We start from the raw sequence: 20595 nt of genomic DNA, 5'->3' as shown, positions 1-20595 counted from the left end.
CATTAACGACCCTACTTATTTGACAGAGGTTTTAAAGAATGGAGAATGGAGAATATTAAATGATCATCTTTGGTGAGCGAATCATAGCAATACAATTAGTTACATTGTTTTCAATGAAAGCATATAATTCGAACCTGTTCTTAAACAGCCTTTCGATTAAAAGTGGAGTTAGTTTAACATTATGGTTAAATGCATTCCAAAGCATATACCGTTATTTTATATAAAGAGTAATTACTATACAGACCGGTTCTTCCAATTTATCATCATATTGTAATATACACTTGTTTTGAGACCCCTGCTGTCTTTGAATTCCTGAAGACTAGTGTAATGGTGCAGATACTGCGAGATTGACTCTGACAGGTGGCAAAAATCTTCTAATGTCAGTGTGATTGGACTTTCCCCGGCGAACACCATTTCCAATTCTCCACACTATTAGTATTTAAATACCCGCCAACGACAGAAAAAAATACAATCAATTAAATGTCCCGTCAGGTTTATTTTTTTGTAACAATTAATGACTTATAATGTGTGTGTGTGTGGGGGGGATATGCACTTGAGATGAAAAGATGGTTTGCAAATCTCTCCGCTTCCCCCCCGTAAACTCTTTGCCGATACGGAGTCCGCTCCCGTTTTATTCTGTCTGTGCCTTTTCGCTCGCCGTAGGACGGGTTCCCCGTAGAAAATGCCCGTCGAGGGAGAACAAAACAAAAAAACTTAAAGGGGGGCGACCTCTCAGGCGGCGGCGGCGGCCCCGTGATCCGTGAACGGGGGGGGGGGTCTCTGACCCCTTCTCTCTGTGGTACCGGGCTGGAGCGTGCAGGAGCCCGGCTGTGCCCCGTGTCGCCCGCCCCGTCCTGAGCGCCGCGGTTCCGGAGCGCTCCACCCCGCCCGGCCCCGAATGGTAGGGTCCACCGAGGGGAATGCTGCAGCGGCGCCTGGCCGCTCGCTTTGTGTGAGGAGGTGCTGATCGGAGAGCGGCGGCGTGCAGGCGGTCGTCAATTCGCTTGTCAGTGGCGGGGCTCGGAAGCAGCCTCTCTCGGAAGGCGGTCCCCGTGTCCTTTAACTGCCCCGCTCCGCATCCCGCACATGGTTGGAGCGGCGTCTCCTAGGGGTCTCGGTTGCGTGAAAGGCAAGACTGTTCAATGGCAGCCTTCAATGTGGGGCATTTGGCTACAGTTTTAGGGAACATCAGCGGTACCGACACCGATTCTGCAGCGTCTTCGGATCCCGTGTTGAGCACCGCTACTGCTGCATAATCACTTGTACATAACGGATGCGCAGCTTTCTGGTGAATCGACCCTGATTTTTTTTTTAAATTATTATCACCATCATCACCATTTGCCCTCCAAAGTATGGACTGAAATTTTGAGTGGAGGAGCTGTCGTCAGTCGCGTTTCTGCGTGTATAAATGATAGAAGATACAATGACTTTGTTGTCTCTTTTGGGAAGGATCATGCGTTATTTCTTACTGAGACCAGAGACCCTGTTCCTGCTGTGCATCAGCCTGGCTCTGTGGAGTTACTTCTTCCACACGGACGAGGTGAAGACCATCGTCAAGTCCAGCAGGGATGCGGTGAAGATGGTCAAGGGGAAGGTGGCGGAGATCATGCAGAACGACAGGCTCGGGGGTCTGGATGTCCTGGAGGCGGAATTCTCCAAGACCTGGGAGTTCAAAAATCACAACGTAGCGGTCTACTCCATCCAGGGAAGGAGAGATCACATGGAAGATAGGTTTGAAGTCATTACCGATTATGTCAACAGGAGCCACCCATCCATATTTGGCATTTTCGATGGCCACGGTGGAGAGGTAAAACTGTCCTTCTTAAGCTCTGAATGAAAACTGCTGCCGGGCCGACAGACGGTCGGTTCCCCCTTACCCACCCGCGAAAATGTAACGTGCTCAGTGTTTTCATGCGGTGTTTATCGCCAGGCGTGATTCAAGTTTTTTAAAGCCGCACAGGACATATTCTTAGCCCGCTTGTGCCGCAGTTAACATCCGTCTGTACTGTGTGGTGGACGTCGAAGTGATAGAGCACGGCGAGACACGCTCGTTGATAAATTTCTGCTTTACAACCTGTTATATAAGCTTCCCACCCACACACCTGACTGAATTGTGATTTATTCGGGAAATAGGTATTTGTTTAGTCTTGATGTGTAAATATTCGCCAGGATTTGATATTGCAATCGCACCTTATTGACCGCACCGGGGTTAGGGCTACGGAAAGTACTTCAGTCGTACTACATTTTTTTTTCTTACCGACGGGCAGTAAATTCGCAGAGTCGAACCAGATCCCAAATGCCTGTGCATTTTAAAAAATTTTCACTTTCACCAGACCAATCAGACAGAGAGCCATCTGTAGTGTAGCACGCCTCAAATTAAGTCAGACCGTGCATGTCGCAAAAATGGTGGAAAACAGGTTAACAGCGCCTCACTTGGAATATGCGGTACTAATTTAATTAAAGAATACGGTATTTAAAAGCTCTAAACAGTAATTCAGTGAGTGATTACACTGTAGCTCCCCTGGAAGCTCTCATAGACGATTTGAAAAGATCTACGTGTAGGGGATTGTTCTATTTTTACATTAATCTATGGTTTATTCCATAAAAATGAGCTATGAATTAATACAAATACATTTGAACAATCTGAGATTACAGTCTGAGCCTTTAAGACACTCATCACCCTTTTGCAATGTAGTACCGTTCATAGAGGTACCTAAAATCCATAATACGTCCATCATAAAAGTGTCCATGGTGCATCAATTTAAATCAAAAGTTCCTACTTTGTCTTCTGGTGTCACTTAAGGATAAATAATATTGAAAGGTTAAGACGGTGGGCTTACATAAGCAGATGTACAGTGATACACACGTGTGAAAAGGTAAGGCAGTGCTTCTCACCCATAGTGTGCTCAAATTATGTTAATCTTATGTTAAGGTAATTTATGTTTTTCCTTTTCAGTAAATAAAGTAGTTATGCTGGAAGAGATGGGTCTTGAGTCAATGTTAAAGCTAGTGTAAGAAGAAAAAGTCGGTTATCTTTGAAACAATTGCATTTATTATTGTAGAATAACATTTCTTTATTATAAGCTTGAATACTCACAGGTTAGCTTTTTAGGAGTCGCAAAAAACGTATTTTCTTGTTCATGTAAAACTGTTACTAAATGTAGAGTACACCAACGACTGCAAAAAAAAAAACTTAGTACAGTATATCCCCCCAAAAATGTGAATTTTAAAATTATATCCTGATGTCCAGTTAAGACCAGTATGTAAAAGGACTATTTAGTGTTTCTTTTTTTTCGATGTTCACTGAAATCGTTTGCATTGGGCATTTTCGATTCTCTCTTATGCATTTGTTTTGCTGTTTCAAACTAATATTTTATTTTGAAATGATAATGTCATCTAACAAGCAAGCCAAAAGGTACTTATAATTGCATAATTGAGTTGCAATTCCTGTTCTAGAAAGCAGCCTAAACAAATTCAGTTTCCCATTCACCGTTCCAATAGTTCTAGGCTTTGTGCTTAGGTTCTTGTAAACTGTGTCTCAGGATATGCCTTTGGTACTGTGTAAAAACAGATTAGTAATGTATTGTTTCGCCTATGTTGCAACACAAAGAATGCGGCTGAAATGTTAATGAAGTATTAAAGAGTCTGTAAATATGCAAGAAAAGCGCTATGCCCTTTTTCAGTGCCTTGAAGAAGAAAAGGTGACAGTCTGCTTCAGTGCAAAGAGAGATCCTTAAAGGATAACTACATCAGTGTGCCATGTGAATGATGCTCTTTAAACAATACTTGACATTTGCCAGTGTTATTTTAAATGCTGACATATCAAAGTTCAGAGAAAAACTCAAAGTTCTAGCGTTTAGTCAGAGTAATAAACAGTGCAGATAAATCCTTAGAATAGTATTCAACCTTTTTAAATTAACCAAAGCTAAATGGGGAAGAAGGTAAAACTGAATAAATGAAAAACTATAATTTATACAGTTCTTTTTATAGCACAGTATCCCCATTGTGTAATTTTCCATGGCAGCATACACTATAATGCATGCCTTCAATTATACTGTTATGCATGTAACAGGTTCCCTATAGGGAGTTCATACTTCAATATAGATTGGATTTCTGTAATGTTGGTGAGATCAGGGGTCAGATTCAGGTGGATTATGAGCAGAATTTGATTACATTCTGAAAAGTAAGATGTCCATGCACTTTTTGTGCAGTCTCTAGAACATTTCCTATTTTGTTTTTTGAAGTCACTCCTATTTCAACATTTCCCTTGACCATCCTTAGAAATCTTCTTGCTTGATAATCACACACCCTTATGGATGAAGTAGTTCAAGTAGGGAGCTGCGTCAGCACGTGTAGGCTGCAAAGGAACAAGTAAAGGTTTATTCCCTGCTGAAAAGGGAAGAAAAGAAACACAACCTTTTGCCTGTGGAGCCTTCTTCAGGAAGAAGGCACCATTGTGGATGTGCTAGTTTGTATGAGTCTCTCAGCTGGTGGCCAGCTTCCTCTTGATCGGTCTTAGGCAGTGATGTGGATGATAATGCAAATTGAGCATGATGCCAAAGCCCTGCCAAATCTCCTCAGCTCTGCCCATGTTGCGTGGCTTCACAGCTGTGTGATCAGCTGACGTCCCCATACTGATTCCAGAGTACGTGGCGAGAATCCTGAACACTCCCATCGTTCCTTGTCTTCAATCTTGGAAAGCCTTTCTAAAGACGCAAGTTCTTAAAGTTTTGTTGTGCAGGTAGAAGGATCATGTCATGTTGTGTAGGTTTTGAAAGTACCGTATACCAGAACAGACTTTGTTCTGCAATAAAATTACATTCATATTGTTCTACATTTAATATTAGACCTAAATGTCACAGGATCTAAATTCTAAGGATTGCACATGTGTATTTTGCAATTTGAGGTGTTTCTGACAAGAAAGCAAAAGAAAATCAATAACATTTATTGATAAAGTAACCTCAATGATCAGTATTTATTCATTGTTTATTTTTCTCTTTGAGGCAAAAAGATAACTGATTAAGAAGAGCATATAATATATTTGATTAAATAAGATCACTGACATACAGCAGCAGTAAGATCACAGAACAGTTAAAGACTGTAATTTACATAAAAGGCTCTGTTGGTTGTTTTTAACTGTTACTAAATTATTCCACCACATAATTGTTTTTTTAATTGGCAGATGTTTGATTTTAATGTAACAACAGAAGTACTGTAGATACTGCAGGTATTCAATGATATGCAAATCTGAGATTGACTCCTATGATTTTCCATCTGATGGTGGTTGCAACACTCAATTCAACATGAATGCCCCAAAGTGTATTCTGCTTTTTTCAAGCACTTGAAATATTTTTAATTTAATTTACATTGCTACCAGATATCTCGCTCTTTTATTTATACAGCTGGCATTTAGTACTCTTTTGTTTCTTTTCAGAATTGCTAGAGGATGTCGAATGTTGGCAGTAATAGTTCCACCCCCTGCAAGGTGAAGTCCGCTGGTTTCAGTTAATCAGCGATTGTATATTCAGTCTACAAGTGCTTTCTTTCGGCAAAGTCTACGATGGACAGATCTTAAATCCAAAAAAAGGTTTTCTTCTTAAAGCAAGCCCTTGTCTCCACACACAGATCCGCTAAGAGTAATTACAGAAATAAAGATGCATTTTCAATTTTCAGTGGCCATGAAAAGCAGTTATGATTTTAAGCCACTTAAGATATAATATTTATATGTATCACTCCAAGACTAACATGCATTTGCATAAGAAGGTATATTAGGAGGTGACAGGATGAAAGTGTAGTCCTTCGTGTTGGCAGAACGTGTTGGTTACAATCAGAAGCCAGCCTTCACATTCAACTCTAAATCTAACCCCTGTCATGGCCTGGGTAGACTTTGGTAGTCTATTGTTAGGTGAATTAGTGTTAGAACTCAGTAATTCTCTATCTTCACATATGTCTTTAGCAGCTGGAAAGCAGACTAACAAGAAATATTGCAGACTCTGTGAGGCAGCAACCAGGTTGCCATATTATAATTTTTTACATAACTGCTACAAGGCAAGTACAAGTTAGACCGCACTGTTTCATTTGCATATAAATAACATCGTTTGGTTAGAGCCATAGTTATGCTGACCATGACAAAATTGGTTTGGCAGTGAATCAATATGGAATTAGTGAAGTCTTTTTCTATGTAGTGAGTGCGGCACCCTCATTAACCCTTTGTGCACATGACTTTGTTCTCCCAGCAATCTGGCTAATATCCTGAAAGCTTGACGTGTCTGTCAATGTCAGTGTGCTTGATTACTGCCGTTTCCTGTTCGAATACGGTCTAAATGTATGAGCAGGACGAAAAACAGGGCAAGTATCAACCGTCATAAAAATATTAAAAACAAATTATAATCATTATCTGTGGCTTCTAGGAATAATTGCGTTTCAGATATGGATTTTTATCTGATTTTCATTCAGTACTAACCATATAATTTTAACTAGGTTGGCACATAGCATATTTCTGTAAAGGCATGGGTTCAACTAACCTGTTTTTTAACAGGTGCATTGTACAGTGGTCCAGCCTACTAGACGTCTTCACAGTTACTTTTCCAGATAGAATACAATGAGCCGTGCATCAGTGATGCAGGTGCCCACACCTTCAAGAGCCATGGTGCATTCTTTGCTTGGTTGGTTCTGGGAATCCACAATGATTTTGCTTAACATTTACCTGCTGTTTAGAATAATGTCCTTGAATAAAATTCTGATGCTTCTGTGATAAGACAGAATGAAAGCCTTCACGAAAGAAATTGATATCAGGTTTTGGGTTAAAGTACTTGACCTGTGTATTAGACCTCTCTTTCTTTTTCTAAATATAGAAAATAATGTGTATGTATAAAATTTCAGTATAGTATACAGATCATGAATTCTGGTAGTTTGTGGAAAGTTCCTTCTATTGCTGTAATGTGATTTGGTTTGTGTCATGCATGGCACAGTTTTTATTATGAAAAGACATAAAGCACTTCTAAAAATAGTTTTGGGCCGACTAAAGTACACATAATAACATGAGGAAAATGTTTGAATATACAGTATATGTTACTGTAACATGTTCAAGTTTATACTCCGAGTCATGAGAGAAAAGTATTATACTTTGGTGGGGTTCCTAGAGCGTGCACTATATTTGTAATATGAGGATTTTATTAATAGTCTATATCAGGCGGTAATAAATATGCTCAAATGCATTTTCAGTTGAAAAGGAATTCACGTCTGAATCCCAGGACTGCGTGGTTCCATTCTGGACTTTGATTCTTGAGAAGACCAGGAACACTAATGGCCACTCAGGAATTCGGCAGCCTCTCTATTAAAGATGCAGGCAGTTTAGCCCTTTTCTTGGTAATGTATTCATACACCCACAGACACTTCCATCAAAGGGAATTGTGAAAAACATATCCTGATTCATGAACATGAATACGAGGAGTAACAACCAGACCCCATGAATCTACATGATCGTTTGATTATCCTAGTTTTTACAAAGATATGTTTTTTTTTTTTTCCATTTTAGGCATGTTTGCCTACTATTTAAATCATTGCTGTGTCTACTGTAATGGTTTGAGTTGAGCTGAGATCATACTTGGTGTGTTGTACTTAAACATTGATTTCTGTCTCCAGATTTGTATTTGACTTGTCTGATATGACGTTTGTACCTGTATAGTATGATAATGTGAAACATTAGAATATGAGACAATAACAGTATCTATAGTGGTTATTTTGTTGGGTTTTGAGAGGAAAAGTATTTGTGGTACTGCTAAGACAAAAAATCTCTATTACTAGGGTATCAGATGCATCAGAAATGTATCCAGAATTGTTAATATTATTGTCTACGTTTAATCGTTTTTTTAATGAAATGCTGTCACATTTTTTTAATTAGGTGACCTAGGGAAATTCAAGTATTCCACGTACCCTGTTTTGAAAGCTGGATTTATGCTGATTTTGTCATTAAAAAACTGAAATTATCCTTTTTTTTTCCTGTGGTGACTTGAGGTAAGCACTTAGACCCGGTTCAGTGCTGTCAGGCTGATTCCTATTCACTCGGCGATCGCAGTCACCGTCTCCGCAAGGAGGAGTACCACCCTGTTGGCCACAGGCGATTCCTGTGGCAGCAAACAAAGATCAGCGGTGTCAGTCCCCGCAGATGCACTCGTTCACTCGCTGCCAGCAGGATCGATGTGACAGGCGCTCGAGGTGGGGTCACCGACAGAGTGAGGAACGAGTAAACACAATGAAACATTCCAGAACATTCTAGAACTATTCTAGTCGAACCCCGAGTCCGGTCAGTCCCTGTCCTTGCAGGTTCTGTTGTCTTTACACAAAATACCATCTCAACAAGCATTTATACTGTAGATCTTTTCCCATTATGGAAATGGACAGCGTATACCCCATAGATTAATGGATCAAAATATTGTATAGATAAGGCATGAATGTTAGGGTGATGTAATTAGTGGAGTACCACAGGGGTCTGTATCGGGACCATTGTTCTTTATAATACATCTCAATGATGTATAGATTCTATTAGTCATTATTTTTTAAATAAAGGTGCATATCAAGTTATTTTTTATATGTTGGTTGTTTCCTCAGTTTATTGCTATCACTAATTGTTTTGCTACTCAATATTTTCTTATACTTTTTTTAATTGAATGATGATGGAAAGGAGCTTTTTAGTGGTTATATTTTAGATGCTTCTAGGAGCAATAAATTATTTTTGCAAATCTGCTCTTACGTTTCCCCGTTTTCAGAAAGATTTAATGTAGCCTTTCAAGTTAATAGAAGTTTATTTTTTAATTCCTGCTTCATTTGTCATTTGTAATGCAGAGGTTTTTGGGAATGTGGGTTTGGAAAGGATTACCCAATCTCGAAGATGGTGGTTGAACATGAGCATGGAGCATCCTGCTACAGTTTCTTTGCTACTCAGATGCTGTGGTGACAGTCAGCCATTTGCAGGATTTTCTCTTCCAACTACTTTCTAAACAAAAAATCATTTTGTTTAGCAGTTTTTCTGGGTAGCAAGAATGAAAAACTACAGGACCTACAAAAGAATGTACTGTACATGCAGAACATGAATTCCTTCACACTTTCCACTGCAGTAATTAATATAGAACGTGGCCCCTGTGACTGCATTGCTAGCATTGATCTGGTCCCTTTGCAGAGAGATTGTATTTTTGAAGCAAATATTCAAGTCTGTATAAAAAGCAGTGGTTTTGTTCCTGACATTTAATTTTGAAACACTCTTATGTGTCAGGCAATAGGCATTCTCTGATGGTACAGATTGAGTCACAAAGGGAAGGAAATTGTGAGCACTAAATTGGTCAAATATTTTCTAGCCCGGAAGGCCGAAATTGTGAATCCTCATTGGTGTGTTTTGCTGTGACGCTGTCACTTTGCTCTGATGTTCCTCTGTGAATTTCGAGCACTTTGCTGTTTTAGAGCAGTGTTTTGCATAGATTTTTCTGGCATTTAATAAATAGCCTTCCCTTCGTGACAAAACAAAAGGGAATTGGTGGGAACAAATAACTCTGTAATAACACTCCTCTTTAGGTTCCTTTTCTCAAAAAATGTAAGAGAGTGCAGCTGGGTTTAACTGGATTCAGAGCAGTGGTGTCTAGCTTGCTGCCATTATCCCACTGTCTTTTGAGTACAGAAAGATTGAATTTAAGACCTCGCTGTGTTTATACCAGGTAACCTGCAATTTGAGGAAGGCTTATCTGTTCAAAAGAGAGACAGAGAAACAATATAAATTGCATAGATGTCAATTTTAAGAGGTCAAGTCCTGTTAGAACTAACAGGTTGCTTATTCAAATGAGTGATTTTCATAATAATAATTAGCTACTCCCTGGCGCCACTCATGCCGTCTTCAGAGAGAGGTGAGGGGTGTGTTTGCGCAGGGCTCTGTCTTTTCTGGGTGATGTTGTTGGTACTCAAAGAGTTGTAATTGCAGCTGCAGTGTGAACAGGCTGCGACACTGAATTTCTCAAGCAAAGCAAATGGGAGAAAACTATGAAGGCTTTTGTGTAAAGGTTTCAGAGTGCAGACAGATTGCCAGTGTACCTCTGTGCAGCCACAACCGTTATTATATCATATAGGTGTTTTTCTTTCTTTGCACTGATGTGCAATGCTCAGGCAGTACAGTAAAGCTCTTTGCTAGGGAAGTGAAGCACTGCAGGGGTGAGGCAAAATGGACTTTAAATAATTTAGCACAATAACATTTAACTGCTGGTAAAATGCATGTGTCTAAAAATAAACTCCAGTATGCAATTTGAAAGATCATAAGGAGACTCTAATTGAGTTCAGGCTTGGATAATAGCCATTTTGGTTAGTTTACAGCAGTGTTTTCTTTCAATTATTAAAGTAAAGCAGAGGGCAAATTTATTCAGGTTGCAATGAAGAAAAAGAAAAGATGTTCTAGAAATTTACATGGAAACACAAAATATGTTATGTCAAATAAAAATAAAATAAACAAAACTGCATTAAGCTCACTGTTTTGATAATACTGTCAATAGCAGTAAAAAGTAAATCACTGCTTTCTATCTATCTATTCCATATTTCTATTCTTCATTTATAGTAACCATAGTTGAATTCCTAAAGTTATGATTTCAGAGTAATTAATGTTATGTAATTTAGCACTGAAGTTTTAGTAAATCAGTTATCAAATTATAATCATACTTGTGCACTGAACAACTGTGCTGAACATAAATGGAGCCCGTGATGTAGAATACGAAGAAATGAAATTCCAGACATTTATGTGCATTGTCAAAGTCTGAAGCACATAAGCTCAGAATGTTTCCAGCTTCTAAGGTAGGAGACAGCTTATAAAATGTGCTGCTAATCATTTTGCAGTCATCTTCAAAGATTGATGCTCTTCTGTAGCCTGTGAAGGTGAAGGGGGGGAAGAAACCAAATCAAGATGAGATCAGGCTGGTATGATCTGTTTATATAACTGCTGTGTTCAGGGCTCTCTCAGTGTATTTAGGTACTCACATAAATCCGTGACAGTTCTGTTCAGTTCTGGAACACCCTGTGCTATACATTTGCTGGTGAGGGTAGATGGGGCATGAAATAAATTAGTTCCAGCTCCTTCTGTTTGGAAGATTTCAGCTATTCCAGGCATGTGGCTTACCTGTGTTGGCAGCTACAGTAAAGAAGCGTGGACTTTCAATGCTCCGACTTTGTTTCTGAACAGACTCTGTGACCTTTTCATAGCAATTCTAATTGAATGAGACAATGCATTAGCATTGTATCTCCTCAAAAGGAGAAAAAAGACACAAGACTTGAATATGTGACCCTCGTACATACACAAACGGATACAAAATAAAGGATGAAAAAATGGAATGTGTATGTGCTGTAGCAGTATTGGCAGTAGCTGTCTTTTAGTGCCTTTTTTCTTCATTTAATTGAAAAACTACACTTTGTCATAATTTGCTTAGGTGAAATAGAAATAATATGCAAAAGATTTGTCATTGCTTTTAATGTTTGATAAGAGCAGTGTCTCTCATGGACACAATAAAACTGATTTTTTCATGTACATTTTAGATATGTGATAGAAATCAAATCAAAATGTTGTTTGTTTTCTGTGGAATTGCTGATATCAGAGGCTGCATAGAAAAGTGAAGCTTATTTTGCTGCACATCATGGTTTTTGGCCATTGTTTTTATGTCTTTTTGCTAGGCAATCTGTCAGACAGGTGTGCTTATACTGTCTCTGAGAATCCAGTATGGTATTAAGTCTTTGGAAACTTAACTGTTATCATGAAAGTCTGTGAAGCATATGTGGGATCCTCAAAGTCTGGAATTTCTTATAAATTAATCCCTGATTTTGCATATTGCTCATATCCACGTGCAAAACAGGAACCATTTTGTTTAAGTAAAGATGTAGCCCTGTACTTGAAAGTTTTATGAGTGACGACCTAAAAATAAAACGAAGAAGAGGCTAATGTGTTTTCCCTGTTCTTTTCTTGCACTCAAATATTCTTTTCAGTGTTTTTTAATATCTTTCTTCCTGGGCAGGGTTTTATTTCTTTCTCTGCTGTTGCACCAAGTCCTCTGGTCATCAGCTTGTTGTAGACTGTGTTCTGCAAAAGAAGGCTCCAGGCAAGTTTATAGTTTTCCCCACAACCTGTCTAATGACCCCTTTAGGGACTAGGGTCGTGCTATATTAAGCAAAGCTCTACATTATCCTCAAAGGCTTCTTTTCTTTGCATGTTGGTTTCTGAAGCTTCTGAAGTTTCTAAAGCACAAAGTACATAAAAGTACAAGAGAGAACGTTACAAAGCTTCCAGATTGTTTGCGTGCTGGGTGATCTCAGTTATCAAAGTCATTTTGAAGTATGTTCTTAAAATCAGAAACTTAGAATACAGCATGCAACACAAGCCCTGAGTTGCAACACAAGCCCTGAGTTGCAACACAAGCCCTGAGTTGCACTTTTGTTAACCTAACGTCTGTGACGTCAATGTAAATGGTTATGTATATGAGCAGTTCTGTCTCTGTGGTCTTATGAGTTCAATATCCCCACCCTTAAACATGAATTAATTAACTCCAAAACAGCCTGTTCCAGGCTGTCAGCCATTAAGTATGAAGCATCTTGCTCACCCTAAACAGTTCCTTGGATCCTTGCCATAGCCTTGCAAACAGTCTCGACTATCTGAACTCCTAAATTTATGAACCAGAGGTATTTTATTAAAACACCGTGTGCAGACGATTCAAATTCTTTCTAATCAGAGTCTTAAATTACCAGCATCTGTTACTGGTGGTCTGATTTAGAGAACATCCATGTTTTTTAATTAAACTCTAGATTTAGGGATATCTCTGTGAAGGGGAGAAGGCAAGATACATAAGCAGGATTTAATTAAAGTATTGGAACAGGACTATTTAAGCATATTGCTGCCCGGGATTCCATCCTGAAGCAGTCTAGTTTAATTTGGTGGCTGTCAGACCAGTGTAAATGAGGCCTAACACCAGTTGGGTCAAGCTGCCAGGGGCTGATTGTCATGGGTAGGTGGGGAGTCTCAGGCAGTACTGATGTCTAACTGACGCATTTTGTTCTTTACCTTCACATTTTCACCCAGGGTCAGAGGTGCCTTGCAGCACGTTCGTGGTGAATGCAGTGACTAAATGAGTGTAACTGTGTTATATTTACTCGCGAATGCCTAATTGTCTGGCCTCTGTTCCCCTCAGCAGAGCCTATCATAATCTCCGGTGGCTTCATTCCTTCAGAGTTCTTAAATAAATATAAAGCCCATTTCTGTTTTTTTATTTCCAATTCTCTCATTTTACATTCTCCCCTGTTCCTGCTCAGCGGACCGTGAATTTTTGCCGGCTGTAGCTGCATCAGCACTAACATCTTTCAACCTACATCTTCGACCTTGCAATGATGAGACACAGTAAACCTGGCAGAATCCACAGAAAGATGCCTGTGCGGGCGGCCTTCCTTACAGTACATAGTGCTTCTCTTGTAATGTTATTTGTCTTGAATTATTATTCCAAACAAATAGACCGGCTCCAGTTGTATTTGTTGTTTTTATTAAAAAGTAACCTTTTCAAAAAAACGTCAGCAGTGATTTTCTGCAGATGATTTTTGTTAAATGCGTCCACAGCAAATAACGGGCACAGGTTCTTAGATACAGACTTTGCAGGTTCAAGAGGTAGGATACCATCTTAGTTCAGAAACACATTAGGATTGCAGCTTGATGTAAGTTTGCTTCTTAAAATGACACAGCTCTGCGACTGTGCCTCTGCACATAATAAGTCTGCTTCTGTAGTTCCATGACACCATCCATGTCCTGCCCGTGGAGAAGCACCCATGAGGATGTATGCACACAAAAAGGGATCGGTGTAAGTAGATCGTGTCTCATAGATCACGACAGTTTTCTTTGTGGAGCTCGAATTGGAATCATGTCCCAAGTCGACTGTCAACTTCCACAAGCAACAGCACCCAAATGGCTCAGCTCCATCGCAGGCAGAGTTGGGATGAGTAAGTCAGGGCTCTCTTAGCAAAACAGTGACCCCTGAGAACCCTGGTTCATGTGTCCTGCCGGCGTCGGTGAGGGGCACACTTCTGTTCCAGGCGTTTTTGAACCTCTTTAGGTCAGAGGAGTCTGTACCATGTGGTTACAGGGGATGTCACTGAGAGCCGAGATGTGAAGACACAATATGGCGATTCCAAATCAGGTAGGACTATACTAAAGAAAAAAATTCCATTTAGAAACAAATATTTTTTTAGAGAGATTCTCAAGCACTAGTGCAATAAACCGAAAAAACAATCACCACGTAATTCTGTTTTTCAAATCTGAATACCTTTCTTATGCTTCCCGTCTGCCAGTAATACTTCAGTTTGCCCTTCTCATCTTTAAACACTTGGGGATGGGAATGTTTTCTCTAAATATTAGGTTCTCTCAAAGATCCTGTTTTTTTTCCTGTGATTCTTGTTTAGGTTCTAGTATTTAAGTACCACTATGTTTTCTACAAGAATCTCAGTGATGCCAAAAAATATGTTTTTGAAGCTTGTTAAGTGCTCTTTAGATGGTCCTATACATTAATATATTTGTAGATGTTCCACCAGAAGTCTCTAATATTAACCTGGGTATCAGTTTGAATGTAAATTTCATTTTATAATTCTGGCACGTGAGCAAAGTGCATCACTCTCTAGGCTTGCTGGTAACAGATATACAGTATCTTATATACTGTAAAACAACGTGGTGGGAGCCTTCATAGGAACCTTAGATTATAAGACATCTGTCTTATAATCTAAGGTTCCTATGAAGGCTCCCACCACGTTGTTTTACAGTACCAGCAGTGCTCTTCTGCTTGTGGAAGGAACTGCTTTTAAAGGTTATACAATTAGCCAAATGTCTGTCTTTTCCCTTGTAGTTTCAGGTTGTGAAGGTTGAAAAAATCACTGCGCACAAAAATGATCTTGTTTACTGAAAGGTCGTTTCAGTTGAATAAATGAATCCATGTTCTAAATCGGGCAAATGTTTGTAATACATGCAAAAAAGGGGGCAAATTCTAATGAACAATGATAAGTGTTCAGAAGGGGAAAAAGAAATTCTGGTCCAGCCTACTCAGCTGAGTGTTTTATAAAAAGGAAAGAGCTTCTTTCTTCAGCATTTTAAAAGGGGTCTTTGTTACATGATTCCTGGTTAAACACAGCGTTTAATTCTAAAGTGACATCCTTGAGCTTCATCAAAATGCAAAGCCTAAACAAAATAGGATGGAAATGCATGTTTGAAAAAGAGGACTACAGTATATGGGAAATCCAATCTTTAAAAATGAAAATATTGATATTTCTTCAACAAAGGTATTGTATAGTATCTCTGTTTCTGTTTTTAATTGGGTGTTGTACTTCTTTTATAGATTTTTGCTTTCAAACTTAGTTGAACTTTGGGGAGATTTTCACAGCATTATGCTCCTTTAAACACAAATGTCTCAAAATTACCATCAAAGTTTAAAAGCTGCTAGGTCAGTGTGATGCAGTTTAGTTGTAGGGTTTTTTTTTTGCCGGAAATTAAGCGTGTTTGTGAAAAGTTGTGAGTACGGAGGTATGGTAGCGGTAGGAATGAGATGCCAGCAGGATGTTTTCAATTTCAAAGTGCTCGCATGTTTCACTGTAATCAGGTAGAGCTTTCATAGCAGCTGTTGAGCAAATTATTTCCATCAATTTGCTGGCTCTTCTACAGAATAACATCTCCCTTCATTCTGGTGCCAATAAGTGAGGCATAATTAAAACTCTGCAGAGACTGTTTTGCTTCTACACATTCCTTCCTTGAAGCATGCACCAACCTGAACAGAGCTGTGCTGTGCAGAGGCCTTCCACAGCTTTGTTGCTCACGAGGTGTGAATGGCTTGTAGTCTGCTGGCCATTTTATTGCAAGGGCAAAGACTTGTACCGCTTTTTCTAGCTAACTGAAAGTCATACTTAATGTAATTATGTTTCCTGTTAGCACCCAGAGAATTGACAGATGTTTAATGTAGGGTGTAGTATTAATGAATACACAGTGATCTGATGTACAGCAATATGGCCTAATATGATTTGAGTTTAATCATTACATTCTTTAAAAGATCAAGTATAAACACCCCTCTTGACACTGAGAGTTATATGAGAGTTGTTTTGGCTCTTTGGTACATTATATAGAACCCTACTGTCCAATGTGCGAGTCAGCTAGGCCTTGTTTGCAGTTTTATGGTACTGACATCTTACAGTAGGGAGACTACAAATGTATGTACAGTCATTTTGCAATGCTTCTGGGTTTGTGAGCAAAAATTGCTCTTAGGAAAAGCTTTGGAGCAATTTTCAGGACTACTGCAGGAAGGATTAGCTACCAAAGATACAGATCTAAATGTTTTGGGGAGATCACATAAAGGATTTATCTCCTTTACTATGTTTTGAAAGGGTTAAGAAATAAGTCCCAAGTAAGTCTCAACTTAAAACTAGGATAAAGTATTCTCCAGTCAAAAAAATAAGACTTTATAGATATTGCTTACTTGGCTTTTGTGTATTATTGTGTCTTATTACTCATATTGTTTTCTTTTTAGCCCAAGCCTGGAGTTCTTACATTAAAAATAAAAAGGTAACCGGTAAGGGTTAGACACTGCTGTTATTGCTGTTATTTTTTATTTTTCTTCCTGCATTGGAGATCCTGTAGTTTCTTCACATCCGAACTTGTTTCCTCTCCCTTGCTGGTATTGGAAACCAGGATTGAAATGACTCAATTACCACCTGCTCTGACAGCAGTGGAGAAGAGTGTCCCTGAGGAGAACCGTTTGTTTCCCGTTCCAGGCGGTTCTGGCTGCCCAGTGGTTTGTTTTTTATTTCCCTCCAGTAACACTTCTAGAAGTACAAGACATAGATTCAAGCGGGCCACAGTCACAGACACATCTCAACACCTCTGAGCACGATGTCTTGGCTTTTTAAAATGTCGTCTCACATTAATGCCAATTGCATGGATGGAGGCTGGTCTGTCAGCTCCCTTTAATTCTGAATTGTGTTTCACTTTGCCGTGACAGTGGTGAAGCGTTGGATTGTGTTTTAGTGTTTCTGGTTTGTACTTCAGTCAGGCATCAGGCTATTTTTCCCCGTACCACATAAAAAAATGTGCTGTGTTTGCGCAAAATATTTATCACATGGAATGCATTGCATGTGCTGTATGTGATGAAGTACATGTGTTCGAATTTAGCACTGTTTTATTGTAAATGTCGGAAGCATTCCTCCTTAGAATTTCAGTGCAAGTGCTATACATCTGTACAAAGAAGGACAAATAATATCCACTGCACACTGAACAGCACTGAACAGTATGAAGCAGCTAGAAATGTATGTTATTCATGTTTTTTTTTACGTTTTCTTGCTAAAGATAATTGTACCTCAAATCTGGGCTAATGTAGGTTAAACCCTTTATAGACTGTTAATCCGTGAATCAATTTTTGATTACTTAGTCAAACTTCATATTTCTTCCCAAACTATTGGCATCAAGGGTTGCCTTTGCATTCTGCAGGTCCTCTTTTTTCGCAGTTTTTCGAGTGTTGTGGAAGTCTAGATCTCTCTGCCGTGCGTCTTTCAAGAAACAGCTGGACAGTATCCTTGGATCAATTAAATAGTTGCCGCCAAATGAACCACATGAAAGGCCTCTTTAGATTTATAATATTTCTTACGAAAAACGTGCATACAGGGAATGTTTTAGCATGTGAGAAAAGTATGTACTTATAGCACTAGCCTACAGCTTAACGTTTTTTTCATGGGGATGTTCTCCATTATCCATGCTAATGGATAATCCAACTTTTTGCACTTAATAAGCTATCAGACAGTAATGGATACAGTTAATGCAACCGTAAAGCCTCATGTACAGTATTATATGTTACATTCTAAGTGTAGTGATATTCTGGTAATTCCTAAGTGTTATTTTTAAATGTGGATCGCAACAGGTTGTTATTGCCAATAGGGATAATTATAATTGTGATGTAATCTTGCACTGATCTCTTCACGCTTCTGGGCTGTCTAACTAAATGAAATGCAAAGGGGGGGTCCCCAGTGCCAATAAGTATGTGATGGCTGCTGTTCATCCAACGGATCTAACTGCTGTACAGAGACAAACGGTCCAAAACAAAGGTTTTCAAATACTTTATGATCATTTAGGACCCTAAGGTTTATAATTAGTCTATGCTAAACCTGAAAGAATGCACATAGGAGCAACATAAAGGTTGTTAGTTCAAATGGAACACATTGCATAAAGTCAGAAATATTTGAGTTTGAAAGTACGGTATAAGATTATTCTGGAATGGATCTACAATTGAGCAAAATTTAATTAATTGCTAGCCGTATGGTTAGCACTTTAGTTATTCACATGCAAATGAAAAGAGATTAGAATGAGCAATCAGAAGATATTAATTTGATATAAAGGATTGTTTTAATTTTTATTTAAAGGATTATGTAACCGTTTCCCTTTAAAGAAAATAGGCAATCTGAATTTAAGCCTGGAATGTGTGTAGGAGGAAAGTAATGCTCTGTGTTTTCGTGGGATAGTTTTTAGTGATCTTAAAACTGATTACATCTTCAACCATTGCAACATCTATGTTTTAGAATATGCTTTTAAACAAGTTAATTTAATTCTTAACTGATCACTTAGATTATTCAACTTCTTTTGAAGGGAGATCTTTCTTTTCTGTATTTTCATTAAATATTTCTGGAGCAATATCAGTCAAAACACCTGGATTCACAGCTGATGAGGCTAATTTTATACATATTTGCAAACTGCACCTTTTGCATTCAATGGACTGTTGAAAACACGTTACTTATTCGGAGAAACGCTGGATTAATTCATTCGATCAGGGTAATTATTGTCCTTTATCTGTTGTTGAGGTGTACATCTTTCCAGATAAATGATATTTAGATTGAGCGGATTCAGAAGTTCAGGCTCCTTGCGGGCTTGTTGTTCACAGTCCATTTACCTTAGATCAGTCACGTTCTGTTTTCAGTAAGATGTGGAGTCCTGCCAGTGGAGATGAATCACAACTCTCTTCCACTTCTGCAGATGCCCCCCAAACTCTCGAGAGGCTGGAGACTGGACAAGCCTCTCTATGTGTGCTAATTGCGATCACTGACTGCTCTCACTTCTGCATCGGCAAAAATAACTGCCTGTCCCCCTCGCGTCTCCACAGGTTCTTCTTTCATCGCCGGGAGTGCGATGGACAGCTGCCCTGGGAGCCTTTTCGCCCTCCTTTGAGGAGCTGATGCTGAAATTAATTTTGCGTGGGAATGAAACGTTTAATTTAGGAGGAGTCACCGCTCCCAGTACGGATATGTGTGATGGTAAAATTTATGAGATACTTGAGTTTAAGCTGCTTAGAGGAGGCCAACCACCTGATCATAAGAAAGAGGAAGTTAGGACTCCCTATACAGAAAGAGGAATCAACCAAGGGGCGGATGCACAGGTGAAGGAGGGACACGTTTGTCTATATGTTGGCATGTCCTGAAACCGAAAGTTTGCAAATTACTGCGGTACTGTAAGGTGGTTATCACAATATCCCTCGGAGCAATGCGTAATGGCTGTAAACTTTAATTTTTGAAACTCCGCTTTGAAAAGGTGCTTGTGTTGCTGTTGCTTTGATAAACCGCATACAGTGGTGTTACTTTTTCTGAAGACTGATTGAGAGCAATTCCCATTGGCTGCTCGATAACCTTTAAGTGTCATGGCCAGAACTACACTTTTCACTGCAGTGCAAGCTAATGAGGGCTCGGAAGGAATTTAGCCTGAAGCCCTAGCCTGGTGGTTCAGGATTCTTAGAGTTTGTGGGGATGTGCTCTTTGTAATAAAGAAATCCCTTTGAAACACGTTGTACTTTGTGTGGCAGTTTGGTCATGGGTGGTTTGCTCTGTGTTTGTTTCTTTGAGTTCAAAGCCCACCATTAAGCTGTGTGTGGGGCTGGAGTTGTAGAGTGAAAAGTAAGTCCTGGCGCTGCAAAGGCTAAGGATGGGTCGGGGTCGTGGCAACATCAGTGCAGTCCTGATGCCTTGCCATTTGTTTCTCTGGGCAACGTAGAGACGCTGAGAAAGTAAAGAATGTTTGAGGTGCAGTTCTGAGTGGTATTTCATTGTCTGCACTAGCAGATGGCAAACTTAGAGCAGGGAGAACATATCACAAGTCGTAATGCGTTTTAAGTAGAGAAATCGATCTTTTCAAGATGGTAATAGTGAATGCATAACCCCCTTTTGTACCCTTTTTATTTTTCACTTAAGTTAATTCTCAGTGCAGTGGTATTTCACATTCTGCAGATCTCTGATTTGCCAGAGTTGACATTCGTAGAAATTGTCACACATGACTCGTAAGTGCGTGCAGTGAAGCATACTTCTGAAAAAAGAGGAGTTTTTAGGCTCACTTTTTAGGCGTTCGTCCCTGTGCTTCATATTTTTAGCCTTTTTTTTCCCATTTATAAAACATGATGTTAAATTCAAAGTGTTAATTAATACAAATACAAGCCTACTCCAACTAGCAATATGTAGAATTCTCAACGTAAGTACACCGTAAGTGTTTAGACTGGGGAAAGTCAAGCTTGCCTGTGCTCTTTTTGATTTTTAACAGCA

General features: G+C 39.2%; 1 protein-coding gene across 1 annotated transcript in view; it reads left to right on the top strand.

Moving 5' to 3' along the window:
* Positions 1-698: 698 nt before the first annotated feature.
* The window catches only part of ppm1lb (protein phosphatase, Mg2+/Mn2+ dependent, 1Lb), a 50379-nt gene continuing 30482 nt past the window's right edge, over positions 699-20595 (top strand). The window contains exon 1 of the mRNA XM_088618399.1: positions 699-1807. Within this exon, the coding sequence (XP_088474525.1) occupies positions 1409-1807 (399 nt within the window). The 5' untranslated portion in view covers positions 699-1408. The remainder of the gene's footprint in view (positions 1808-20595) is intronic.

The sequence above is a fragment of the Lepisosteus platostomus genome, chromosome 2, assembly GCF_059453375.1.
Source record: "Lepisosteus platostomus isolate fLepPlt1 chromosome 2, fLepPlt1.hap1, whole genome shotgun sequence".
Lineage (NCBI taxonomy): Eukaryota > Metazoa > Chordata > Actinopteri > Semionotiformes > Lepisosteidae > Lepisosteus > Lepisosteus platostomus.
The sequence above is the reverse complement of the archived record's forward strand: the minus strand, read 5'-3'. Positions and strand labels throughout refer to the sequence as shown.